This window comes from Nerophis lumbriciformis, linkage group LG36 (assembly GCF_033978685.3).
Source record: "Nerophis lumbriciformis linkage group LG36, RoL_Nlum_v2.1, whole genome shotgun sequence".
NCBI lineage: Eukaryota > Metazoa > Chordata > Actinopteri > Syngnathiformes > Syngnathidae > Nerophis > Nerophis lumbriciformis.
Genome location: NC_084583.2, coordinates 15,835,001 through 15,850,000, shown reverse-complemented (window position 1 = coordinate 15,850,000; position 15,000 = coordinate 15,835,001). Strand labels below are relative to the sequence as shown.

The window sequence follows — 15,000 nt, the reverse complement described above, 5'->3', positions numbered from 1 at the left end:
ACGATTAATTTGATAATTAATCTGTCGATTATTACTTCGATTAATCGATTAATAATCGGATAAAAGAGAAAAACTAAATTTCTATCCTTTCCTGTATTTTATTGGGGAAAAAAACCAGCATACTGGCACCATACTTATTTTGATTATTGTTTCTCAGCTGTTTGTACATGTTGCAGTTTATAAATAAAGGGTTATTAAAAAAAAAAAAAAAAAATTGGCTCTGCGCATGCACATAGCATAGTCCAACGAATCGATGACTAAATTAATCGCCAACTATTCTTATAATCGATTTTAATCGATTAATTGTTGCAGCCCTAATCTATATATATATATCTAGATCTCTATATATAAACACAACATTATATATATATATATATATGTCATGTAAGGCTGAAACGACGCGTCGACGTAGTCGACGTCATCGACGTCATCGGTTACGTAAATACGTCAACGTCGTTTTTATGCTTCGACGCGTCGCATATTTACGTCACACTGCCGTCATGGCGGAGCGCAAAGCAGATGATGCGAGCGGTGCGAGCGAGGGGAAAAAAGCACGCCAAAAGTCGTCAAAAGTGTGGGAGCATTTCAATAAGCAAATGTATATAATTCGGCATTATTTCAGCCAGTCGGCTTATAAAATCAGAGCCGATCAGTTTACGTTCGCGCGCAGGTATAACGCGGCGCGCTCCTGTCTCATCTGCTGGTGCGCGAGCCCGGTAATTAGACCGCTGTGTCAAATCAAGGAGTACAAAAGACGCCAGCGCAGAGTGGAAAAAGGTTTAGTTCATTACAGATAACCCAGAGTTGTGCCAAAAGTATGTAAGATTTAATATTTCTCTTCGTGGGTGTGGCGCACCTGTTGCGCTGGTGAGATGGGGGGGGGGGGGGGGGGGGGGGGGGGTTGTGTGCATGTAGCGTGCTTAGTCTGGAGGCTAAATACACACAGTGTGTTATGTAACTGTTGTTTAGTGTTGATATTCTTTGCTTAGTTTGATAAATGTTGGAGCAGTTTGCTTCATCAGGAGGGTGAAGTCGCTCAATTTAAAGTGTTGGATTTAACTGTGTTGGTGAGGGCGTAGAAAAAGGGGCATTTTTCTACCAGTAGACAGCGTTTAAGATTGAGTGTTTCACTGCTAAATTAATAATATATTTATATTGAATATGGATTTTAAATATGTATCTAAATAGGTGGTTAATTGGTTAGGTATTTATGTATTTGCATATTGGGTTTTCTGTTGCATTTATCTATTGTGTTTCTGGTGTTAAATGTATTTTATATGTATCTTGGTGCATTTATGTTGAGACAATTTATTTAAAATCTGTTTTAACTTAAAGGGAAAAGATGTGTCCATTTTCTTGCACTTGTTTAATGGTTAAGAGTTTGACAGCTAATTAATAGTTGTAAATTATGGGATTGATAATTGATTGATTTTTTACAGCATGTTAATCTTGTGGTGTTTTGTCCTTAAAGGTTTTTCACCTACTAAAGAAGCTAAAGGCTACTAAAGGCTACTAAAGACAGCTAATGACAGCTAAAGAAACTAAAGTCTATTAACACTGCTAAAGACTGCTAAAAAGACTAAAGAAGAAAAAAGAAGCTGTTTCTTGGTTGGAAAAACTGTTGCAAACTAAAGGAAAATAAAAGGAAAAAGTAACTACGGTCTGGTCTTTTGAGTGAAATCCAGAAGCCACATTCAGCATTGGTACATCCCTTCAAGTGTGGGATAAGCACAGCGAAAAAAGCAAAACACTTGACAGTTGTTGTATGCACACTGTGTCGAGCGGAAATGGCCTATCATAGCAGCACAACGGCTATGAAGGAACATTTGAAAAGAAAACACCCGACAGCGTTCTTGCCATCACCATCAACTAGTCAATCGTCCGCGTGAGTATACATTGTCATCATTACACAAAATCATGAATGTGTCATTTGTATCTGCGTTGTAAATTCATAAACTAAAACACTGTTTCGCTCTGAGAGGCGCGTTTGGCATGCCTGTTCAGTGTTTACAAAGACGCGCTCCTCTTTAACGCTAACGTTAATTAGTTGTGCAAATACCTTTTACAACATTAACAGTTACATATACTATGTACAAACCAACAATTAACTTTCACTTTAATCATACTATCATTGTTGTGTTATTAAGCAAAATAAGCAATACTTTTACTTTTGTTGAAATGTTTACACTGTTACAGAATATTTCGTTTTGCACTTTTTTGTATTGGATGTTTATCTTTATTTTTGCACATTTTAAAGCAAAATAAGCAATACTTTTACTTTAGAAATGCTTATACTATTGCAGAATATTAAGATTTGCACTGGATGTTTACTTTTATATTTGCACATTAAAAAGCAAATAAGCTACTTTTAATTTTGTTAAATGTTAAAAGTCTTAAATGTTTACATTGTTACAGAATATTTTGTCATGTTGTTGTCAATGTTGACTGAGTGGCCATACTTTTTTTTTGTATATAAAAGTCATGCCTTTTGAAAAAACTGGCCAACATTTATTTTTTCATCTTCATTTTAAATAAAAAAAATAATCTATAGATTAATCGAAAAAATAATCTATAGATTAAACGATTAATCGAAAAAAATAATCTATAGATTAATCGATAGAAAAATAATCGTTAGCTGTAGCCTTAATGTCATGGCTATCTTGAGTTTCCAATAATTTCTACAACTCTTATTTTTTTGTGATGTAGTGATTGGAGCACATACTTGTTGGTCACAAAAAACATTCATGAAGTTTGCTTCTGTTATGAATTTATTATGAGTCTACTGAAAACGTGACCACGTATGTATGTTTCTTGTTTTTATTATCACACATCATTTTTGGGGGTATTTTTTTTTCTTTTTCTCAGGAGTAAGTCTCTCAAGGGTTGAGGGTAGAACCCAAACTATTTAAATGAGTCAATACTAGTTTTTGCTTTTGTTTTGTTATTGTGCACGAGTCACTTTTGTTACAAAAAAAACTATTGCATGTAGCATTTAATACCACACATTTAATACATTATATGATTTACAACAATACTAGCAAATTCTAAATCTGACAAATTAAGCTTTATAAAAATGTGTAATCGTGTTTACTTTAGTTACTTGCTATCTATTTACATCGTAGTTTGAATGTTGAACGTGTACTGTATTCAAGACAAGTAGTAGTTTGAAAAAGTAAAAACAATGCACATGAAAACGCTTGATGATATTGATGCTCATCTCAGCATTTACCTAATTAGCAAACAATACGTGTATTTGTATAAAAAAGTAGTCTAGTGTTTTTTTTTGGGACATTACTGAAACAAACAGTGGTGATCATGCTAGCAAATGAATGATGCGGCACCTCTGAAGAGCTCTGTCCACAGGAGAGTAGTTGCAGCACGGTCAGTGATGGACTTCAAGTCTGTGGCCGGCTCTAGAGCGTTAACATACTCTGCAATCACATGTTTAAAAACATTGTGTGGAATGCAGACGTCACAGATCTATTAGCTTGAGCCGAGGACTCACTGAAGCCACTGCGTTGCACGCCGACACTGAAAGGACGTGCGAGAGTGCACCCAAACGCGCCTGCAAGTGCATGAACATGTTTTTATGTTACTGTTTACAGAAATATCACCGGTAAACAAGGAGTACCTGGCTTGGCGTAGCAGTAGAGAAGACGCAGGTTCAGTGAAGCAGACATCTAAAAATAAAAAAGACAATCAAAAAATCAGGTAAGATAAAAATAAATTTAAAAAAAGCAAAAATTTGTGAGGTAATGAGGAAAAAAACTGATTTTTTTTTAAATAACTCAGGGTGTCCAAAATTAAAAAATCAACAGTAAGAATGTAAAAAAAAAAAAAAAGAGCAAAAATGTGTGATGTAATGAGAAAAAAATGACAATTGTATACTAATAACTCAGGGGTGTCCAAATGTTAAAAAAATCAACATTAAGAATGTTTAAAAAAAATCAAATTAAATACAATTTTAAAAAAGAGCAAACATTTGTGATGTAATAACAAAAAAACTGACAATTTTATAGTAAAAACTCAGGGGTGTCCAAACTTTAAAAAAAACAACAGCAAGAATGTTAAAAATAAACAACTGACAATTATATACTAATAACTCCGGGGTGTCCAAATTAGAAAAATCAACTGTAAGAATGTAAAAAAAAAAAAAAAAAAAAAAAAAAAAAAACGAGCAAAAATTTGTGATGTACTGAGAAAAAAAACTGACAATTTTATACCAATAACTCAGGGGTGTCCAAATTTGAAAAAAACAACAGTAAGAATAAATAAATAAAAATGAGCAAAAATGTGTGATGTAATGAGAAAACTGACAATTTTGTACTACCGTAATAACTCAGGGGTGTCCACATTTAAAAAAACAGTAAGAATGTAAAAAAAACAGGAGCAAAAACGGACAATTTTATAATAACTCATGTGTCCAAAAAAAAAAAAAATCAACAGTAAGAATGTTAAAAAATTAAATAAATTAAAAAAATAAAAACACATGAGCAAAAATGCGTGATGTAATGAGAAAAAAAACATACAATTTTTTTTACGAATAAGTCAGGGGTGTCCACATTAAAAAAAATCAACAGAGAGAATGTTAAAAAAAAACATGAGCAAAAATATGTGATGTAATGAGAAAAAAAGGACAATTTTATACGAATAACTCAGGGGTGTCCACATTTAAAAAAACAACAGTAAGAATGTAAAATAAACACGAGCAAAAATGTGTGATGTAATGAGAAAAAAACGGACAATCTTATACCAATAACTCAGAGGTGTCCAAATTTAAAAATAATCAACAGTAAGAATGTTAAAAAAATTAAAAAAATTAAAACATGAGCAAAATTGTGTGATGTAATGAGAAAAAAAACCGTACAATTTTATACGAATAATTCAGGGATGTCCACATTTTAAAAAATCAACAGAGAGAATGTAAAAAAAAAACATGAGCAAAAATGTGTGATGTAATGAGAAAAAAAACTTACAATTTTTTTTACGAATAAGTCAGGGGTGTCCACATTAAAAAAAATCAACAGAGAGAATGTTAAAAAAAAACATGAGCAAAAATATGTGATGTAATGAGAAAAAAAGGACAATTTTATACGAATAACTCAGGGGTGTCCACATTTAAAAAAACAACAGTAAGAATGTAAAATAAACACGAGCAAAAATGTGTGATGTAATGAGAAAAAAACGGACAATCTTATACCAATAACTCAGAGGTGTCCAAATTTAAAAATAATCAACAGTAAGAATGTTAAAAAAATAAAAAAAATAAAAACATGAGCAAAATTGTGTGATGTAATGAGAAAAAAAAACGTACAATTTTATACGAATAATTCAGGGATGTCCACATTTTAAAAAATCAACAGAGAGAATGTAAAAAAAAAACATGAGCAAAAATGTGTGATGTAATGAGAAAAAAACTGACAATTTTATACTCATAACTCAGGGGTGTCCACATTTAAAAAACAACAATAAGAATGTAAAAAAAAACACGAGCAAAAATTTGTGATGTAATGAGAAAAAAAACGGACAATTTTATACTAATAACTCAGAGGTGTCCAAATTAAAAAAAAAATCAACAGTAAGAATGTTAAAAAAAATAAAAATAAAAACATGAGCAAAAATGTGTGATGTAATGAGAAAAAAACGTACCATTTTATACGAATAACTCAGGGGTGCCCACATTAAAAAAATCAACAGAGAGAATGTAAAAAAACAAAACATGAGCAAAAATGTGTGATTTATTGAGAATTTTTTTTTTTTTTTACAATTTTATACAAATAACTCAGAGGTGTCCAAATGTTAAAAAAAAATCAACAGTAAGAATGTAAAAATTAAAATTAAAAACATAAAGAAAAATGTGTGATGTAATGAGAAAAAAACTGACAATCTTATACTAATAACTCAGAGGTGTCCAAATTTAAAAATAATCAACAGTAAGAATGTTAAAAAAATTAAAAAAATAAAAACATGAGCAAAATTGTGTGATGTAATGAGAGAAAAAAACGTACAATTTTATACGAATATTTTAGGGGTGTCCACATTTTAAAAAATCAACAGAGAGAATGTAAAAAAAAACATGAGCAAAAATGTGTGATGTAATGAGAAAAAAACTGACAATTTTATACTCATAACTCAGGGGTGTCCACATTTAAAAAACAACAGTAAGAATGTAAAAAAAACAAGCAAAAATTTGTGATGTAATGAGAAAAAAACGGACAATTTTATACTAATAACTCAGAGGTGTCCAAATTTAAAAAACAACAACAGTAAGAATGTTAAAAAAATAATAATAAAATAAAATAAAAACATGAGCAAAAATGTGTGATGTAATGAGAAAAAAACGTACAATTTTATACGAATAACTCAGGGGTGCCCACATTAAAAAAAATCAACAGAGAGAATGTAAAAAAACAAAACATGAGCAAAAATGTGTGATTTATTGAGAATTGAGAAGATTTTTTTTTTTTTTACAATTTTATACAAATAAATAAAGAGGTGTCCAAATGTTTAAAAAAAATCAACAGTAAGAATGTAAAAATTTAAATTAAAAACAAACAAAAATGTGTGATGTAATGAGAAAAAAACGTACACTTACATATCGAGTGAGTAAATGATATATAACCACGCATGCGCATGTTTAGTTCGTCATTGCTCCGCAGCATAACAACACTTCAATAAAATGACTCAAAGTGTTTTTAGGAATGACTCAAAGTGTTTTTAGGAAACATTAATGCCTGCAATGTGAGAAATGTGAGAATAGTGAAAAAAAATAGCAGCCGAATGTCACCACGCTTTCTAAATCTCACACGCTAGCACGCAAGCTAACTTAGCAAAATAGAGGACGGGCTCTATCTGTCAGACGGCCACTTTCTTATTAAACCTTAAAAAGAGCATTCGTACATCACTCGACGGCGTTTAATGTCGACATTCGAATGGAGGAACGATTAGCGAGTTTGTTTATTTTGACCTTTGCCGAGTCTTACCTCTGCCGTCTGAGCAGTTTCAACCGGAAGACGCCGCTAACTGACATGCGCAGTAAGACCCGAGATGCATTCAATGTCCTCGGTAATTTGTGCTACAGATGTACTTTAAAAAAAAATCACATTATCTTATTTTATAGTGATTCGATTTTTGTTTTAAATAACTTCAACCTAAAAAAAAGGAAGCACAACATGAATGTCTCACCTCTTATGTGTCATATTTTCCATAAAAGGCTATAGTGGGTGGAGAGAAGTAGACTTGAGGTGACATCATGCGTCACTGTCAGTGGGAGATGGCAGCAGAGAGAGAAGGGGAGGCAAAAGCACAAGCAAGTAAGAGGAAGTCAGTCATTGTTCACCGCCAGAGGACATGCAAGAAGATCATTGCTTTGAAACGCAACAACCAAGGCCTCGTTTTGATTTCCAGGTGAGACCTTGTGCGATGAAGACGACTGAATGGTCGACTGTTACACGCCATCTCCTCTTTCAGTGAAATGCTGAGTCCATCCAGGCCAGGACCAGGGATGTGCAGTGAGGAGGACGGCCGTGGATCTGAACCGGGGTCAGAAGTCGGCTCCGGGCTTGAGACGGATCGTTTTGGCTTCATCGTGTCCGATGGATCTGAAGCTCGGTGAGCAGTTCCTCCTTTCGCGCTCGCACGAAGGCATGAAGGCAGGCTCGTGTCTGCGGTCGGGGTTTCAGGCACTGAAAATCTCAGTCCACAAGCCACATGTATTGACTGTAAAAGGCAACAGGCCTAAAAGGGAATTTATTATTATATTTTATAATATGCAACTGGAAGGTCAACCTATATGACCCTTAATGAGAAATGCTTCCTTTATTTTTGTCTGGAAACTTTCCTCGCTGGTTACGCGCTCACCTGTTGCCATGGAGCCTCATGCACTTTGCTGCCGTGTGGTTTTCCTGTTTCCTGGCCGTTGTGTACTAACAAGTATGCAGCACACTTATGAGGGCCGTCCTCACGCGTAACACTCCTCCTCGTATCATCGAAGAGACATTTAGTTACAGTACATCGCAAAACTCCATGGCTATGATGTCCTACTCAAGGCCCGGGGGCCAGAGCTGGCCCGCCGCGTCGTTTTATGCAGCCCGCGAAAGCCTAAAAATAATGTGTGCCAATAAAGTACGTCATCGCTCGCACTAAAGACATTTGTATGATGCATGTCTTTTAACAATTTGACACTTTGACAATTATCAGACCGTGCAAATAACATTATGTTAACACAGGGGTGTCCAAATAAAAAATAAAAAAAACCAGTAAGAATGTAAAAAAAAAACATAAAAAAAACATGAGCAAAAATTTGTGATGTAATGAGAAAAAAATCTGACAATTTTATACTAATAACTTAGGGATGTCTGGATTAAAAAAAATAACAGTGAGAATGTTAAAAAAAAAACATGAGCAAAAATGTGTGATGTAATGAGAAAACAACTGACAATTTTATACTAATAACTCAGGGGTGTCCACATTAAAAAAAACAACAACAGTAAGAATGTAAAAAAAAAACACGAGCAAAAATGTGCGATGTAATGAGAAAAAAACTTACAATTTTATACTAATAACTCAGGGGTGTACACATTTAAAAAAAATCACCAGTAAGAATGTAAAAAATAAAATAAAAATAAAAACAAACAAATGTGTGATGTAATGAGCAAAAAAAAGTACAATTTTATACGGATAACTCAGGGTGTACACATTTAAAAAAAATCAACAGTAAGAATGTCCAAAAATAGAAATAAAAAAACATAAGCAAAAATGTGTGATGTAAGGAGAAAAAAAACATTCAATTTTATACTAATAACTCAGGGGTGTCCACATTAAAAAAAATCAACAGAGAATGTTAAAAAAAAAAACATGAGCAAAAATGTATGATGTAATGAGCCTTTTTTTTTTTTTTTTACAATTTTATACGAATAACTCAGAGGTGTCCAAATTAAAAAGAAATCAACAGTAAGAATAAATCAACAGTAAGAAGTAGAGATGTCCGATATCGGCCTGTCGATATTATCGTCCGATAAACGCTTTAAAATGTAATATCAGAAATGATTGGAATCGGTTTTTTGTTATCGGTATCGTTTTTTTATTTTTTTATTAAATCAAGATAAAAAACACAAGATACACTTACAATTAGTGCACCAACACAAAAAACCTCCCTCCCCCATTTACACTCATTCACACAAAAGGGTTGTTTCTTTCTGTTATTAATATTGTGGTTCCTACATTATATATCAATATATATCAATACAGTCTGCAAGGGATACAGTCCGTAAGCACACATGATTGTGCGTGCTGCTGGTCCACTAATAGTACTAACCTTTAACACTTAATTTTACTCATTTTCATTAATTACTCGTTTCTATGTAATTGTTTTTATATTGTTTTACTATCTTTTTTATTCAAGAAAATGTTTTTAATTTATTTATTTTACTTTATTTTATTAATTTAAAAAAAAAGGAACTAATCCTCACCATACCTGGTTGTCCAAATTAGGCATAATAATGTGTTAATTCCACAACTGTATATATCGGTATCGGTTGATATCGGTATCGGTAATTAAGAGTTGGACAATATCGGAATATCGAATATCGGCAAAAAGCCATTATCGGACATCCCTAGTAAGAATGTAAAAAAAAACAAAAAAAACTTGAGCAAAAATGTATGATGTAATGAGAAAAAAACTGACAATTTTAATACTAATAACTCAAAGGTGTTAAAAAAAAAAAATCAATAGTAAGAATGTACAAAAAAAAATTTAAATAAAAAAAACATGAGCCAAAATGTGTGATGTAATGGGAAAAAAACTGACAATTTTAATACTAATAACTCAAGGGTGTCCAAAAAAAAAAAAAAAATCAACAGTAAGAATGTAAAAAAAAAAAAAAAAACATGAGCAAAAATTTGCGATGTAATGAGGAAAAAAACCAGACAATTTTATACTAATACCTCAGCGGTTTCCATCTAAAAAAACAACATCAAAAATTTGTGATAAGTAATGAGAAAAAAAACTGACAATTTTATACTAATAACTCAGTGGTGTCCCAATTAAAAAAATCAACAGTGAGAATGTTAAAAAAAAAAAACATGAGCAAAAATGTGTGATGTAATGAGAAAAAACTGACAATTTTATACTAATAAATCTGGGGTGTCCAAATTTTAAAAATCAACAGTAAAAATGGTAAAACCAAAAAAACATGGGCAAAAATTTGTGATGTACTGAGAAAAAAAACTGACAATTTTATAATAACACAACGGTGTCCAAAAAAAACAAAAAACAGCATGTTAAAAAAAAAAAAAAAAACGAGCAAAAATTTGTGATGTAATGAGAAAAAAACTGACATTTTTATACCAATAACTCAGGGATGTCCAAATTAAAAAAAAACAACAGTAAGTATGTAAAAAAAAATATATATATATATATATATATAAAAAAAAGAACACGAGCAAAATGTTGTGATGTAATGAGAAAAAAACTGACAATTTTATACTTATAACTCAGGGCTGTCCAAAAAAACCAAAAAAACAATAACAATGTAAAAAACAACAACCAAAAAACCACGAGCAAAAAATTTGTGATGTAATAAGAAAAAAAACTAACAATTTTATACTAATAACTCAGGAGTGTCCAATTTTTTTTCCCCACCAAGGGCCATTTCGAAATGTTTTTATTTTGTTAACAATAAAACAAGACATAATGTATATCTAAAAACAAAATAGAGTCAGCTTTGTGTTATTAGTGACAAAGTGTATTATTATTAGTATCAACATTTCACTCTTTTTTCTCACCCCTGTAACAGTCAGTAATAGCACACTTTGTCACCTATACCACAAAGCTGACACTAAGTGTTGTCTTTAAATAAATAGGTAATGTCTGTTTTTAGCATTTATTTTTACAAAATAAATATATACTAAAATGGCCTCGCATATTTTGACTTTTTAGTCCCATGTTAAAAAAGTTCGGACACTCCTATATTGACATATATTCCAAATATTTGTTTTTAGAATCAAATGCTTGTTCCCATTTAGTACTTCGCAATAGTCTTACTTGCTGGATCTGCTTATCGCTCAGCTTCTAAAATTAGTAGCTCATCCTCCTTATATTCAGCCTCAAAAATATAAGTCATTTGTCCCAAAGTAGTCGTCGTTGTCTCGATAGCCAAAATTCCCCCCGAAAAGTGAGGTTTCCCTTTAGAATATGTAACTCTACAAATAGAATACATTCTGGATTTGCATTATTTCTTTATTATTTTCATACGATTTGGTTTTTGTCGGACCTTTTGCAACCAATTATCAACCCCCCCAAAAAAACAAGGTACCTCTGCATATTTAAAATAAATGCCAAATACACCAATAAAACCGTAAAGCTATTATTTGTAATAAAGGCAATGTATCGCCACACTAAATACATTTTTAAATTAAAAAAATATATATATAATATAATCCAACCCAACATTTCTAATCACATGATATAAACAGTTTAAATGCCTTTTTTGAGTGTTTGTGTATAATGTGTCAGCAGGACTGAGGGCCCGCGCCCTCAACTGGTCAGGCAGAGGGAAGCCAAGTGGATCAACGTCATGGACCAATGGGAGAGCATCTTGTTCAAGAAGAATAACATGGTGTGTCCGTCCATCCATCCATCCATCTCTATCCATCTAGAACTATCCATGTTGGTTACAGGTCAAAGTTCAGTGTCAGAAAGGTATCCCATCCTCACTTAGAGCAAAGTGCTGGCCTCTGCTCTGTGGCGCCACCAACAGGATGAACAACAACAAACACCTCTACCAGGTAAAAAACCCACAACCCAAGAATCTCACAACAATTCAAATGACAGATAAAAGGAGAGAAAACATGTGGTGTCAGTGTCTGGACTCTAAGGCCGCGCTGCAGAAGTGGGTGGACGTCATCGAGAGAGATCTGGACCGACAGTTTCCTTTCCACGAGATGTTCCTCTCCAAGGAGGGACACGGGTACGCTGCATTACGTCATCGCTGGTATTCATTGCTGCCGTTTCTCAGAATTTCTATCACCGTGCTTGTGTTTAGGCAGCAAGGATTGTTCAGAGTGTTGAAAGCTTTCACTCAGTACAAGCCCGAGGATGGCTATTGTCAGGCTCAAGGACCAGTGGCTGCAGTCCTCTTGATGAACATGCCAGCTGAGGTACGTCAACTTTGGTCCTATGAACCCAAAATAAATTCCAAATAAAAACATTGGTCCCTATATTGACAGAAAAAGTTGTAAAAGCCGCTGTAAAAATATTGTGGAATATTCAATTCCACTTTAAAAAAATAAATGTTTTAAATGACTTATGCCTGACACATATAGTACATTTCAAATATTACCAATATTTGTGAATGCCAGTCCTACATAACTCCACTGTCTTATTTTTGACAAAATGTAAAAAATATTTTTGGAAAACAAACATTTACATATGAGGTGAGGCAATTCCTAAAGGAATTGAGTGTGAACGCTCCAATGCTGAAGTTGAAGTGAAATGCGGACAGAATGTAGTATGAATGTAGGAATAGTTTGAATGCTGAAGAGTTTGAATTTCCAGGAAAACCGGAATTTGGTTTGGAGCTTGGGAAAGTGTTAGTTTGAATGTCCAGGGTGAGTGGAATGTGTTGATGTTGGAATGGTTTGAATAGGTTGAAAAATGTGCGAATAGTGCAATTTGGAAAACATGTCCCATTCATTTCAATGGGAACTTCCTGGAAATTTGGAAAAGCTGAATTTAAACCAAAAAAAGATTGAATGTCCTGAATGAGCTGAATTGGTTGGTGTTGGAATTGTTCAAATCGGTCAAGAAATGTTAAAGTAGTAACAGTTTTTTAATTGAGAAATAGTATTATGGAATTCCTGGAATTTCGGGAAAACCAGGAATTTTTCTAGTCCCTAAACCAATTAGTTTTTTCTGTCCGGACTAAGAAAAATGTTTTGACAGCGGAACAGTTGAAATGGGATGGAAAAAAGGAAAAGGAGTCGTCAAACGAAAAAGTTTGGAAATTGGGTTAAAAAAAAACCCAGGAATTCCTGGAAATTTGTTGAACGTGGAAAAATGGTAGTTTGAATGTCCAGGGTGAGCGGAATGTGTTGATGTTGGAATGGTTTGAATAGGTTGAAAAATGTGCGAATAGTGCAACTTGGAAAAATGTCCCATTCTTTTCAATGGGAACTTCCTGGAAATTTGGAAAAGCTGGATTTAAAAAAAATGTCCTGAATGAGCTGAATTGGTTGATGTTGGAATTGTTCAAATCGGTCAAGAAATGTTGAAGTAGTAACAGTTTTTTAATTGAGAAATAGTATTATGGAATTCCTGGAATTTAGGGAAAACCAGGAATTTTTCTAGTTCCTAAACCAACTAGTTTTTTTGTCAGAACTAAGAAAAATGTTTTGACAGTGGAACGGTTGAAATGGGATGAAAAAAGGAAAAGGAGTTGTCAAACGGTTGGAAATAGGGTTAAAGAAAACCAGGAATTCCTGGAAATTTGTTCAACGTGGAAAAATGGTAGTTTGAGTGTCCAGGGTGAGTGGAATGTGTTGACGGTGGAATGGTTTGAATAGGTTGAAAAATGTGCGAATAGTGCAACTTGGAAAAATGTCCCATTCATTTCAATGGGAACTTCCTGGAAATTTGGAAAAGCTGGATTTAAAAAAAAATGTCCTGAATGAGCTGAATTGGTTGGTGTTGGAATTGTTCAAATCGGTCAAGAAATGTTGAAGTAGTAACAGTTTTTTAATTGAGAAATAGTATTATGGAATTCCTGGAATTTAGGGAAAACCAGGAATTTTTCTAGTTCCTAAACCAACTAGTTTTTTTTTTGTCAGAACTAAGAAAAATGTTTTGACAGTGGAACGGTTGAAATGGGATGAAAAAAGGAAAAGGAGTTGTCAAACGGTTGGAAATAGGGTTAAAGAAAACCAGGAATTCCTGGAAATTTGTTGAACGTGGAAAAATGGTAGTTTGAGTGTCCAGGGTGAGTGGAATGTGTTGACAGTGGAATGGTATGAATAAGTTGGAAAATGTGGAAATGGTGACAGTTTGAAAAATGGCCAATTCATTTTAAGTAGGTAAAATGTCCCGGAAAAAACGGGAAATCTGGGAATTTTTGTAATTTGTCAAGGGAAAGCCCGCGATTCCCGGATAGGCTGAACAGTTTGAAGTTGGAACGCTTTGAATCTGATGAAAAATGTGGAAGGTAGAGCGCGCCAAAATCTGGAGAAGTAGTAGTAGTAGTAGTAGTAGAATAATAATAATAAATAGTAGTAGTAGAATAATAATAATAAATAGTAGTAGTAGAATAATAATAATAATAATAATAAATAGTAGTAGTAGTAGTAGTAGAATAATAATAATAATAATAAATAGTAGTAGAATAATAATAATAAATAGTAGTAGTAGAAGAATAATAATAATAAATAGTAGTAGTAGTAGAATAATAATAATAATAAATAGTAGTAGTAGAATAATAATAATAATAAATAGTAGTAATATAATAATAATAATAATAATAAATAGTAGTAGTAGAATAATAATAAATAGTAGTAATAGAAGAAGAAGAATAAATAGTAGTAGTAGAAGAAGAAGAAATAGTAGTAGTAGAAGAAGAAGAAGAATAAATAGTAGTAGTAGAATAATAATAATAATAATAAATAGTAGTAGTAGAAGAAGAAGAATAAATAGTAGTAGTAGAAGAAGAAGAATAAATAGTAGTAGTAGAAGAATAATAATGATAATAAATAGTAGTAGTAGAAAAATAATAATTATAAATAGTAGTAGTAGAATAATAATAATAATAATAAATAGTAGTAGGAGAATAATAATAATAATAATCATAAATAGTAGTAGTAGAATAATAATAATAATAATAAATAGTAGTAGGAGAATAATAATAATAATCATAAATAGTAGTAGTAGAATAATAATAATAATAAATAGTAGTAGTAGAATAATAATAAATAGTAGTAGTAGAAGAAGAAGAAGAATAAATAGTAGTAGTA

General features: G+C 32.4%; 2 protein-coding genes across 2 annotated transcripts in view; one reads left to right on the top strand and one right to left on the bottom strand.

Moving 5' to 3' along the window:
- The window catches only part of ndufs8b (NADH:ubiquinone oxidoreductase core subunit S8b), a 13,343-nt gene extending 6,255 nt beyond the window's left edge, over nucleotides 1–7,088 (bottom strand). Inside the window, exons 1-4 of the mRNA XM_061930689.2 lie at nucleotides 6,984–7,088; nucleotides 3,632–3,680; nucleotides 3,506–3,565; nucleotides 3,342–3,431 (exon numbers count right to left, since the gene is read on the bottom strand). Of these exons, the coding sequence (XP_061786673.1) occupies nucleotides 3,342–3,431; nucleotides 3,506–3,565; nucleotides 3,632–3,680 (199 nt within the window). The 5' untranslated portion in view covers nucleotides 6,984–7,088. The remainder of the gene's footprint in view (nucleotides 1–3,341; nucleotides 3,432–3,505; nucleotides 3,566–3,631; nucleotides 3,681–6,983) is intronic.
- A 164-nt stretch (nucleotides 7,089–7,252) lies between these two features.
- tbc1d10c (TBC1 domain family, member 10C) overlaps nucleotides 7,253–15,000 on the top strand; it is a 19,399-nt gene continuing 11,651 nt past the window's right edge. The window contains exons 1-6 of the mRNA XM_072912413.1: nucleotides 7,253–7,407; nucleotides 7,471–7,611; nucleotides 11,516–11,618; nucleotides 11,680–11,787; nucleotides 11,863–11,969; nucleotides 12,045–12,159. Coding sequence (XP_072768514.1) covers nucleotides 7,253–7,407; nucleotides 7,471–7,611; nucleotides 11,516–11,618; nucleotides 11,680–11,787; nucleotides 11,863–11,969; nucleotides 12,045–12,159 — 729 coding nt within the window. The remainder of the gene's footprint in view (nucleotides 7,408–7,470; nucleotides 7,612–11,515; nucleotides 11,619–11,679; nucleotides 11,788–11,862; nucleotides 11,970–12,044; nucleotides 12,160–15,000) is intronic.